Raw genomic sequence first — 12,151 nt, 5'->3', positions numbered from 1 at the left:
CATAATTTTCCCTTCTAATTAGGCACAGGAATGATGGAGACAATTACTAATAATATATGGGTTTTTTTTAAATGCGCCCTCAGGGGCCGAGCCTGAGAACAGTGCCCTCAACGATAAGCAGCCACTGCCACCACACTGGGCTCTGTGCCCAGGACACCCAGCAGAAATGAATGACGCAGAGGAGAGAGAGGCCCGTGGAGCACGAGCAACGGGTTAGGAATCACACATGGAAGGATCCAGAGCCCCTCACCCAGGCATCAGGGGGGAGGTCCCAGCCACCAGCAAGGGGGAGCAGAAAGACTCGGGGTGCTAGCTGCCGTGCCCCATGCCTTCCCTTGCTAGCCTAGGCCAGCCCAGATAGAACCCCTGCATGGTGCTGCCCTCTTTCCTCCACCTTGTAGGGCTCAGCTTAAATGTCATCTCATCGAGGAAGCACCCCCAAAGCCCCAGGTGACACCGATCTTCCCCTTCCCCATACAGTGTAAATCCTGCACATCACCTCGTCTTGTTTTCTCCAAAGTGCGTCTTTCAGCAATTTGTGGTTCCATGTGGATTTGCTTGTGTATTTTTGTCCATGTACCAGTCACAAGTTGGCCCTGGAGCCAGACTGTCTGGGTTCAAATCCGAGCTCCAGCACCTGCCCAAGTGAAGTTGGGCAAATTCCCTTCACCTTGTTTCGTGCCTCAGTTTCCTCATATGGTCAAGCACGGTCCTCCCTCCCTGTGAGCATCCTTCACCCCCTCGCCCTGTGCTCACTTCATCATACACGCTAGACCTAACCAGTCTCGGCCTCTCCTGCTCCCGGCCTGCCCTAAGGCGGCCCTGTGCAGCTGAAGGGGCTGGAGCAAGATGCCACTCTGGAGCTCGCCTGGCCTTATGTTCACAACCTCGAGCCTTGCGGGGCCCTGCGCGTCGTCCATCCCCCAGTCCACCCACTCAGCCCCTGCTCCTCGCTCTCAGTGGCTGGCCTGGCTTCCCTCTGCACTGGGAGGACTGATGCATCCAACGCCTGTCACCAACCCCTGCAGCACCTGGACCCACACGCTGTCCTCCCACCTTTTCCACATCCCGGGCTCCATCCAAAGACCCTCTGCCACCTACACATGGCCCGTCCTGGCTGGCTTGCTCAGGGCACTGTCCACTCCTCCCCTGCCAACCCATTGCACACACGCACACACATGCACACACACACACATTCACTGCCTCCCACCTTAAAACCCTCCTCTCACCTCACCTCTCCACCCGCCACAGCCGCACGCTGCTGCTCCCGTTTGCAACCAAACTCCACCAGCGACAAATGCGTGCTTGCTGTCTCCATTTCCTCCACCACGTTCTCTGTTCACCTGCCCCAGTTAGGCTTCCTCCCCCAACTGCTCCGAAACGACTTTGTGATGGACAACGGCTCCAGCCAGCAGTCAGGTCTCAGCCTCATGTACTTGACCATCAGCTGCAGTGGACACAGTTGGCCTCTTCCTCTCCTTTGACATCCTTCCCTGACTTGGTGGCGGGACTCCACATGGCCATGGCCCCTTCCTCGCTGGTCTCTCCTCTCACTCCACTGCTCCTTGGACTTCCCATGTGGAGGTGCGTCCACGCTCAGGTCTGGACCCTCTTCTCTTCTCTGCACCCCCTCACTTGATGGGCTCAGCTAGCCTCAGAGATGGGCGCTGACGACTCTCACATTTACACCTCCCGCCTGGCTCAACTCAGAATCCAGACTCAGCTGCTTGCTCACCGTCTCCCTTGGTGTGTATGGGAATTTCAAACTTGACTGTTGACCTCCATGCCCTGCAAAGCTGCCTTGCCCCAGTCTTTCCCAGAACTGCATGACCCCTAAACCAATTAGGGGCAGAAGGACTGAAACCACCAGATCTGCCTGAGACCACCGAAAACCCAGCTTCTAGGCTGGATCCACCTCCCTGAGGGAGGCGGGGGGTATACAGGAGAAGACTCTCGGTTCTGCTAGGGAGCGGGGGAAGAATATGGGTAGGCAGCCACGGGGGGTCTGTTGCCAACTCTCTGATTGCTTATCTCACTTAGTCTTTGCACCAGCCTATGGGGGAGGTTCTGTTCTTTTCACCAAATTTATGGTGAAAGTAACTGAGATTAAATCTGACAGACTAATGACTAGCCCAAAGTCAGAATCTGGATTTTAACTCTAGGCCCCTCTGATTCAAAGCCAATGCAGATGATGACTGTGCTGACCTGGACGACTGATACCCCAGGGAGGAGAAGCCCGCCAGGTGGGGAGGTAGCCCTGATAACCCAGCAGGAACCAGCGCAGGCCTGGAGTCAGGGAGGGGCAGGTGGAGGGGATCGGGGAGCAGCCACAGGATTGGGCGCTAATAGCCTAGCTGTGGGGCTCAGACAGCAGAGGGAATGCCCAGGCTGAGGCTGGGACTGAGGCTGGGAGGAGGTCAGGGCCAGGAGGCCCAGCTCACTGTTGGATGCTTCCAGCCCAGAGGGCCGACCAGACTGGGGGTCTCAGAGATGCTGCACACATGGGGCAGGTGCTGAGGGCACAGAGTGTGTCTTCAGGGCCCCTTGTACAGCAGTGAGGGGAGGACTGGGGATCCCAGGCAACTCTCCCTGGGAAGCCAGCGAGGGGTCCATCCTGGCTGGTTCTTGGGTTTGCGCCACTCTGAAGACCCAAGACAGTCCTGGTGTCTTCTGGCTGAACCCCTCGCCAGGGGCTCAGCAAGGCTTTATGCGATTCTGTGGACCCCCACTTTCCAGCTCCAGAGGATGAGAGCAGGGAACGCTCAGCACGGCCACCCCCCACAGCCCAGCTGGGGGCAGCAGGCAGGGGGCTCCTGTATGGGGCTGGAGAGCAGTGTGAGCCTCCAAGAGGGCTGCAGAAGGGGTGGGGGGAAGAGACAGATCAACCCCAAAGAAGGCAGAGGAATGCCCCCAGGAACTCTGCATCCTCTGGGAGGCTAATTTTGCCTCTCTTTCTCTTGGGGGTGCTTTCTGCCTGTGGAAGACAGGGCCTTCCTGCTGTGGGAACCCTTGGTTTGAAGGAGGAATTAGGAGGACTTATGAAAAATAAGATCTCTGTGCTGGACCCAGAAGCCTGAGCCAAGTTCCCATCAGCAGAGAAGGGCTGGAAGGGTCCCCACGCTGAGCGCAGATGGGCTCTGTGTTCACTAGAGCAACGCCAAAGATTTTCGATTTCTCTCTACAAATGGAGACTTAATTCAGAGGCTGGCATAAGGCACAAGGTTCGATTTTGTATTTGTGGTTTTCAAGTCCAGGCCACGTACTCTGGTATGTTCAGGGTAAGAAATGAGTGAGCGGCCCCACACCCTAGCTCCCCCGGCCCTTGGGGAGTGGACGCCCTGGCACAGGCCTCCCCGTGGCTACCCTGTGCCCGTGGAGAGCAGCGGCTGAGACTCAGTCCCTTGTGTCCCAGAGACAATGGGCTCTGTGTGGGGGCAGGACATGAGATAGGGAGGCAGAGGCCCTGCCCCCAGCCGATCCTTCCTTAGTGAACTTTGGGTCTGTGTCAAGCAGGCCAATGGGGTGGGGCTGGGGGCACCGAGGTAGGGAAAGGGTTGTCAGCCCGTGAAAGAACTTCTGAGAAATCCTCTCCTTTGAGAGCTGAGAGATGGGAGGACCCGGGTCTGGTACCTGTGTGGCCTCAGGCAGGCCCCTCTTTTTCTGAGCCTCAGTTTCCTTCTTTGTCCAGAGGGTCTATGAAGCAGGTTCACACAAGTCTCTGGCAGAGCTCCCAGCCCCTCGCTGTCCTTGTGAGCCAGATGAAACCAGTGGATGTTTTAGGTGAGCTGGGGGTGGGGGGACAGGGACAAAGAGCTAGTGTGCTCATAAATACTCTGAAACAGGTGCTCACCTTTCAGTGTGTGCTCTGAGTCCACGTGTTTGCACTTTTCCTAGATGTGCTGGACAGTGCCCTCAAGACCCTCAGGTGGACAGGAGGGGGTGGGCAGAAAGGGGCCGTCCACACTCTAAGGGCCAACTGTCTGCTTCCAATGCCCAGTGCCTGGTGGCATCACCAAGCCCATCCAACCCCAAGACGGAGAAATGCCTCCCAGCCGCGGCTAGCATCTGCCGTCAGTTCCCACAGGAAAGGCTGAATTTGTCCTCTCTGGTCTGGGAGGCACATGCATGGACGTTAGACTCTTGAAGGAGACTGAGACTGATCTCCACAGTGCAGGGTCCCTGGACAAGCCGGCACTAGACAGAATTGCCAGCGTGTGGCCCGCTGCTGGGCTGGGAGCTGGGCTGCTGAGGAAGCCAGAAGCAGGAGCATACAACTGCAGGTGGCACCTCCTCACCTGACCGTAACTAAGGCCAATTAAGCACATGGCCCTTTCAGCTCCTGGGAAAGTCAGAAAACCACTCAGGCGGCCTGGGTGTGAGTCACCAAAGACTTTGCAAGTTAGAGGAGAAACATTTAATGAGGCCCAGAGGCCCACAGCACGCCCACAGTGTCACCAGCAGTGCCCAGCACTCAGGCTGTGCCCAAGAAACAGGAGCTATGTGAGTGACGGCCAGCCTCTTGAGTGGCCACACACAGGGTCAAGAGGCCCAGTGTGGATAAAGCCTCCGTCTCATGATGGAAAAGTAACTGTAAGCAAAGAACATAGCGATTGCTCCCTCCTGCTAGAACCAGACTGCGTTACCATTGAAAGATGCCTCGCCAAGCTGAGATGGTTGCAAACCTACTCGCTGTTCCTTTGATTCAGTCATCCCTCACTCCGTTGCTCCCATCAGTCAAACACCTCTAACAGCTGGTCACCCATTAATGTGTTCTGAGTTGACCATGAGTATTGTTGCAAGCCTATGTGTCCTCAGTTTCCCCACTTCTAAAAGGGGAACACACACGAGCTACGCACCTAGTGCCTGGAAGTTGTCACTGGGTAAATGATGGTTGCTACTCCTGGTACCCACAAAAATACTGCCTCCGTGGTCTCATTTGATAGTCACAAGACCCTATGAGGAATACAGGGGAAGCGTTTGTCACCAAGAGTTGCTGAAGGGACCACAAGTCCCCCAGGGGAATCTCTTTGGCCTCCTCGGCCTCCTTGAATGACCGTTCAGATGGGCACTTCCGAAGCTCCCCACCCCCCGCCTCTTTCCAGACACCTGTGGGTGCATCGTGATTTCTTTTCTGATTCTTTTACAGCCCTTGCCATGGATGACATGCAGGTGTAACTATATCTCCGTTGGCGTACTTGTTCACTGTTGGCTTCCTCTACTCTGCTCGCTCCCTTGGGGAAAGACCCCATCTGTCTCGTTCTCTCCCTGGACTCTCAGTTCCATCTCCCCAACTTCCGGAGCTGGCCGGGCCCTGCCTGGCTTCTCCCCCCTGCACCACTGCTGGGAATCTCCTCCAGGCAGGAAGCCGGGCCAGCGGGACACGCCCCTCACTCGTTTCCGATCTCTTGGAGAATCACTGTTTCTCATTGCCTGATGGCCACTGTGTTGAAGACCACTGTTTGGTATATTTGGTATGTTTTTTTGGATGTTTCAGGTGGAAGGGTCCCTGTTACTCCATCTTGGCTGGAATCAGAGATCCCAGAGCTTTTAAGGGTGCCTTTCTTAACTGAAAAGAAAGTGGCTCCTCTAATAAGGCAAAACAGAGCCTGGGTGGTTCTAAATTGCTCTCTCTGGTTGCCAGTGCCATCATCTTTACAGGCGTCAGGAGCGCTTAATGAATACAGCAGACAGCCTCATGGAGTCTCAGGAGAGAGGGTGTTGTGACCGTGAGATGTCAGGACAGCTCCTGCCCTGTTGTCGTGTTTGCAGAATCTTGGCTGGGAGCAAGAGGGGGTGACGGAGGAGACAGAGAGCTTGGGCAGCCTCATTCCTGGGACTTGACACTGTCTGATTGTCTCAACCTTCCCTGTCTGACCACCTGCCTCTCACAGCCTCACCCTCACCCCTGAGCCACCTTAGCACTGTATGATTTCCTCTCTGCAGCCACAAATGACTTTCACCTTGCATATTAGTGATTTGTGCATGTCTCTCCTCTTGGGGATTGCCCGCTCCTTGAGCGAGGCAATCAGATCCTAGTCGGCATTGTAATGGTCCATGGGGCAGCTGGCACCAGACCTGGTAAGGGCACAGTCTGTTTCTGATTCATTTTTGTACTCCCAGCTCCTAGCACAGTGCTGGGCACTGAGCGTGCTCAGTATGTTTGGTGGATGGATGGATGATGGATGAGTGCCTGCATGATGTGATCTTCTCAAATGTGAACCATCAGTCTGCCCACATGATAAGCTGTCTGATCACCTCTTCAAAGAGGTAGTGGCTGCGCCCAGCCAATGGGACATTCAGGCAGGAACAGACCTGGCCTGCAGCCCAAAGATCAGGGTCTCGACCCTGGCCCCTGGGAAAGTTGCTTCTTGATCCTGAGCCTCCGTATTTATTCTCTTTTCTGAAACACGCCTCTTAGGCTTCCTCCAGCTCCAACATTCTCTAATTGACTTTGTCGAGGATAAATAAGAATGCATTCTTTGAACACAACAGCTGGTTTTCTGAGCAAAATCCAAAATTTATACCTCAAATAGATTTCACAAAATGCCTCCTTTCTCGTCTGTTAGCATTTTTTTGCCTTGAGTAATTTCCTCACATGCATGTGGTGATCAGTACACTGCTGAATATTAGAGGGAGACCCCTCTACAGGACACTCTCAACCACCAGCAGGAAAATTCCCACCTCATTAACAGAGAATGTAAAGAAAAGAGGCACTGTGAAATTCAGTGCTAACTTCCAAGTGAGGCTTACAATCAAGTTGATGGAATTTCTCAACAGGGGCCCTGTTGGCATTTTTCAGGGGACAATTCTACCTTCTGTGGGAATATCCAGTTCATTGTCATTAACATCTACAGCTGCTGGGATCACTCATTGTGGCAACCAAAGACAATCTCCCCCTACTTCCAAGTGCTTACTGGAGGGGGTGCAGCCCCTGGCTGAGACCACACACTGGTAGGTCTATCCCCCAGCCACAGGAATGTCGGATAACCTTCTGTGGGCCACTGCTGGACAGGGATGGCTCTGGGGACTTGCCCAGACGTGTTACAGCCTGAGGTACAGTCACAGAAACCAAAATTGCTTCCCTTTGCAATTGAGTGAAAAGGAGGAAGCAAACCTTTGGGGTTTGGGGTCCCGATGAAGACAGAACAGCCTTGAATGACAAGGTGGCCTTTCTGACTTTTCAGCAGTAGCTGCTGCTTTAGGGAAAGTGGGGCCTGGATCTGCACTGAGTCATCCTGGGAAAAGTCAGCCAAGCCAGGTGTAAGACCGGCCTAAAAGCACAATTCTTACTTGATGGGAAGGCTCATCTCGCAAAGACCAGGAGGCACAGAGATCGATGCACAAACAAGAGGATTTTATTTCCGGCATGCTGGAGGTCGCCCTGTTTTCAGGACAGGAGCGGCCCCGAGCTCTTAACTCAAGCATCTTTTATACAGTTTGGTAGGCAGGCTTTGGTAACAGGCTGGGTTGTACGCCGTTTATTGGCCACTTTAAGCAATTTTTAAAACCATTGGGCTTTTAGCTTTTGGCGGGCAAAGGAAAGACTGAGGTATTGACCAACGGTCCACCCCCCCCTCTTTCCTCCCTTGGTGTCCAAAGATAAGGTGTCATGCTGTTCCTGCAATCAGGTGAGCATACTCCCTTCCTGGGACAGGGTGAACTTTGGGCTCTTTGGAAAGTCCCTTCCCCCTGGCAGTGGAAAGTCCTAATCTTCTGGCAACGGAAGGTCTTAAGCACCTGGTAATGGAAGGTCCTAAGTATCTGGTATTGTTTACCAAAAAGGTTGGGGGTTATCTCTACTTCCACACAGGGACACCCCAAAATAAGGAATTGCGGGAAAGGATGTTGTCTTTGATATTTCACCAAAAAAGCATTGAAATTCATTATGGGGAAAATGAGAATCGTTCTGGTCCTCCTTCCCCTTATTTTAGAGTTTATTCTTATTTTGAATGTTATATCCTATATCTTTTAGGGTTGGAGTTTCTAGAGGCCTGATCCTGCCCTGGCTGAGAGCAGCCTAGTGGCATCCATGTCCCAGCCATTTCTCAGGAAACATTTCTGATTCTACTCTGTCTCTGTGACATCTGAGGTCCACCCCTCAGGACCTTGCATTTGTTAATGGGATTTTCAGCCAGTTCCCTGGGAAGCACGTAATGGCTTCCTGGATCTCCTAACCCAGCTGCAACAATTCAGTAACCACTCCCTTCCTTCTGTTTTCTTTCCATCTTTTTTTATTCTGCACTGAAGTGTACAAACTGCAAGCAGTTGGGAACAGCAGCTTGGCAGTTCCTTATAAAGTCAATCATACACACACCATAGGACCCAGCAGTCCCACTCCTAGATGTTTATCCAAGAGAAATATGAAAACATGTCTATACAAAGACTTGCATGCACCTTTGTTCACTGTAATCAAAACCCAGGAACAGCCTAGGTGCCCATCAACAGGTGGATGAATAACACACCACGGTATGTACGTACGATGGAGTACTACTCATCAGTAAAGAGCAAGGAACCACTGAGATGTGCAGCACATGGATGAATCTCAAAAACACCATGCTAAATAAAGGAAGGAAACAAAAAGATTACATACCACATGATTCCATTTATATGAATGCTAAGAACAGGCAAATCTAATCTGTGATTTTAGAAATCAGAATAGTGGTTGCCCTCAGGGTGGGGGATGACTAGAACGCAGCACAGGAAAGCCTTTTGGGGTGTTGAAAATGTCCTATGTCATGATGGAGGTGTGGCTTCCAGTGGTACATGCATTTGTCAGAGCTGATCAGATGGCACACTTAAGATGTGTGCATTTCACCAGATGTAAATTACACCTCAATAGGAATAACAGTAATGAAGAAGCACGATCCATGCCGTCCTTTGGGAAGCCATCCAATTGTTCCCCATGTACTGTCGCACCCCTCCAGGTGCCTCTTTTTGAGTGGACACAGAGTCTGGGGCATGGTTTTGATTCTTTTGCATGTATGTCTTGAATACCTACCCAGAGATAGTACTGTCTGTCTGTCTTTCCATCCGTCCATCCCCTTCTCCCTCCTTCACCATCCCCTTCTCTATTTCTGTTCTTCTTCCCTCCCCCCATCACCTCTTTTCCTCCCATCTTCCCTCCTTCTCTGTCTCTCTCTCCCATTTCTTTTGCAATTCTGGGCACTTCTTTCCAGTTGCGTCTAGGTCTTCCCAGAACCTCTGGGATGAGGCTGTGGTGTCTTTGCTTTTCTCAGAGGAAAGTGAGCCGGCCTCAACTACACCTGTCCTTTGGGTCTATTCCAACACAGTCCATGCCAAGAGGGGAGGACAGGTTCACCCCAAGGACTCCGTGGATTGAATAAGAGTGGGAGGGCCCTCTAGCACCCAGGGTCAGGTGCTTTATCAATGACAGACTTTTCCAAATTGTGGCCACCCCCATGCAAACTGAGATGGCTTCAGGCATGCACTACCCGGGCCAAATCCAAGAAGGGAGAGAGCCTGCCTCTTGCAAGAAATTAGCTTAAGAAACTTTTTCTCCTTCCTGCCCCAGCGTCCCCTGTGAGCCCTGCTCCCCACCCCCACCTGCAGAGGAATCGGATTTAATGCCTCAACTGAGAGAATGAGATGTTCTGTTATTTTTCATGGGAAATTAAACCCGACCCTGCTGTCAGTTAGCTCATGCCAAGGGTGGATGGATGGCCTGGGGCGCGGCTCTTAACCCCCGCTCTGAGCACACCAGGGCAGGGACAGAGGCACTCGGAGGCCAGCCTGGCTGGGGGCCAGCCATGATGTCATCTTCTGCGGGGTGGGGGTGGGTACGGCAGGAAAGGTCAGAGAGTCTTCATCCAGGTGATGGAGAGCAGTGAGCATTGCTGTCACCCACGACAGTGCCACCTCTGATGCTGGCCTCAACCTGCAGGTCCAGGGGAGACTCAGGCTGTTCCTGTCTCTTTCAGCCCCCAACTCTACCTCATGCCCCACTGAGGAAAGCTGGTGGTCGGGGCTGGTGATCGTCATTGCCGTATGTTGTGCCTCCCTGGTGTTCCTGACTGTGCTTGTCATCATTTGCTACAAAGCCATAAAACGGTGAGTGCCACCCATGCGCCGGCTCTGAGCCAAGGGAACCCCAGCTGGGCTCGGGCTCCTGCACCCACCTCTATCATTTTTTTTAGTTAAAAAAAAATTGTTAAATATGTAAGAAGCAGAAACATACAATGAACTTCCATCGACCCTCACCCCGATTCAACAATTATCAAGATTTATATCTGTATATCTATTACCTTTTTTTCCTTTTATCTTCTTCATTGCTGCAATATTTTAGTGTTCGTCTTAGACATAATACCCCCGTCATTTTTAGGGGTTTGATTCCACAAACATTTGATTAGCACTAATTATATGCCAGGCACAGTGTAATACAAAAAAAAAAATACAAAAATATTGCAAAACACCAAAGGATAATAGGAGTTGCTAATAATATAACGTTTCTAAGAAAGTTTTTTAAAAATTCCCTGAGGCCCAAAGTTAGAGGGTCCACATTAAGAACAATCGTAACACCCAAAATACTTAATTTTACTCTTTTAATCGGTTGTTTATGATTTCACTTTAATAATGTAAAAGCAGGAAGAGTAAACTATCAAGTTAAAAGTCTTAAAACAAGCACATGGTCAGGCACACAGGAAAAAGGGCCATGAAAAGCCAACATCCTGGGAGCGTCCTGCCAACTAGGCAGAAGGGACAGGACACCAGGGCCAGGCAGGGCAGCTCCATGAAGGACAGGCTGTGCCCTCGGCATCTGTCTCCCAACTGAAAACCCCCCTCCTCTCCCAAAGCTCTGCTGCAGGGCGATCTCTGAAAACAATGCTAAATGACAAGGGAAGGACTGTGCTGTGGGACTGGGCTGGGCACTGCACTCGTCTCACCAGTGTTCTCTCAGTTCATCTTTTCCCAGTCAGCTCCATTTTGCAGATGAGGAAACTGAGGTTCTAAGGAGTTAGGCAGCTGCCCCGGATGGCACAGCCAGTCAACACTGGAGCCAGAACTAGAAGACTTCAAAGTCCAGCCCTGACCGCAGTGTCGTGTTACTGGCAAGTTTAACTCCAGTGTTGGGCTGAGAACAGACCTCCATGTTCTGTCTGACCATCCTCAGATGTGCAGAAGATGGGTCACCAGGGGTGTGGTGAGGCGTGTCTGTGCCTCTCTGAGGCCAGAAGGACAGACAGAAAGGCCCAAGGCTCTGAGACACTGTGACTCTGGGCAGGGGCCTGGCCTTGGAAACCAAGGTGGATGCTGGAGTCTCCCAGGGCACAGGGCTAGTCCAGTTCCCAAGTGTTTTGCAGGCACCTACAAGGTGCCAGGCCTGTGGGCACAGGTAAGACCCTGGCTGCGCCTACAGGCTGCCCACCTAACCACCCAGGGTAGGGGCTGATAAGGGCCACGAGGCTGCGGGAGGTGTTGGCAGCCTGTTGGGGGTGTCCAGCGGAGTCATGGTGAACTCTGATCTGGACTGTACAGCATTTGAGCTGACAGCCTGCTGGAAGGGAGGAGGGTGTTAAGCAGGGGAGGCACTGCAGGCAAAGGCACCCGTGTGAGCGAAAGCACCAGGAAGACCCTGTGACACAGGAGATGAGGCTGCAGGGAGCCGTGAGCCTGACTGGGGAGGCCACCATTACCAGGCACCGGGAGCCACTGAGGGTTTTTGAGGAAGAGTGTGTCCCACCAGGGAATGTGCTGCCAGTCCCCTCAAGAACGACCCCCCCACACACACACTGGACCTCCCTGCCCCAATCCTCCCTGAAGAAATGTGCTACCTGCTTCAGCCAGAGGAGGAGAGAGAGCGTATCAGAACAGACTCACGTTAATATCTCGCTACAGTAGCGCTGTCCCACCGAAGCTGTGCTCAGCTTTCAACTGGGTGCAGGAGGTTTCGGCTGGATGGGTGGGGGGCTTTCAGCTGTGTGGGAGGATCTCCCAGGAAGAAGGGTATGGGAGCACCGTGCTGAGCTCCCCTCAGAGAAGCCTCCTGTCTGCCCTCTGTCCCCTTCCACTTCTAGCTCTTGGTTCCTGATCTATCAGCATCCTGGAAAAAAACAGAACTCGCTCCAGACGGCTCTTTCTGGGGGGGCAGGCTTCTTTGGGGTGGGGGGCGGGGCTCCTTCCAGGGGGGGCGTTG

The 12,151-nt window shown here is 52.8% G+C and overlaps 1 protein-coding gene across 1 annotated transcript in view; it reads left to right on the top strand.

The window, feature by feature from the left end:
* Positions 1-10,096, top strand: part of PRIMA1 (proline rich membrane anchor 1) — a 51,453-nt gene extending 41,357 nt beyond the window's left edge. Inside the window, 1 exon segment of the mRNA XM_008591184.1 lies at positions 9,939-10,096. Coding sequence (XP_008589406.1) covers positions 9,939-10,096 — 158 coding nt within the window.
* The last annotated feature ends 2,055 nt before the right edge of the window (positions 10,097-12,151 follow it).

The sequence above is a fragment of the Galeopterus variegatus genome, unplaced genomic scaffold, assembly GCF_000696425.1.
Source record: "Galeopterus variegatus unplaced genomic scaffold, G_variegatus-3.0.2 Scaffold6735, whole genome shotgun sequence".
Taxonomy (NCBI): Eukaryota; Metazoa; Chordata; class Mammalia; order Dermoptera; family Cynocephalidae; genus Galeopterus; species Galeopterus variegatus.
Note: the sequence above shows the minus strand (reverse complement) of the source record. Positions and strands in the feature narration are given on the sequence as shown.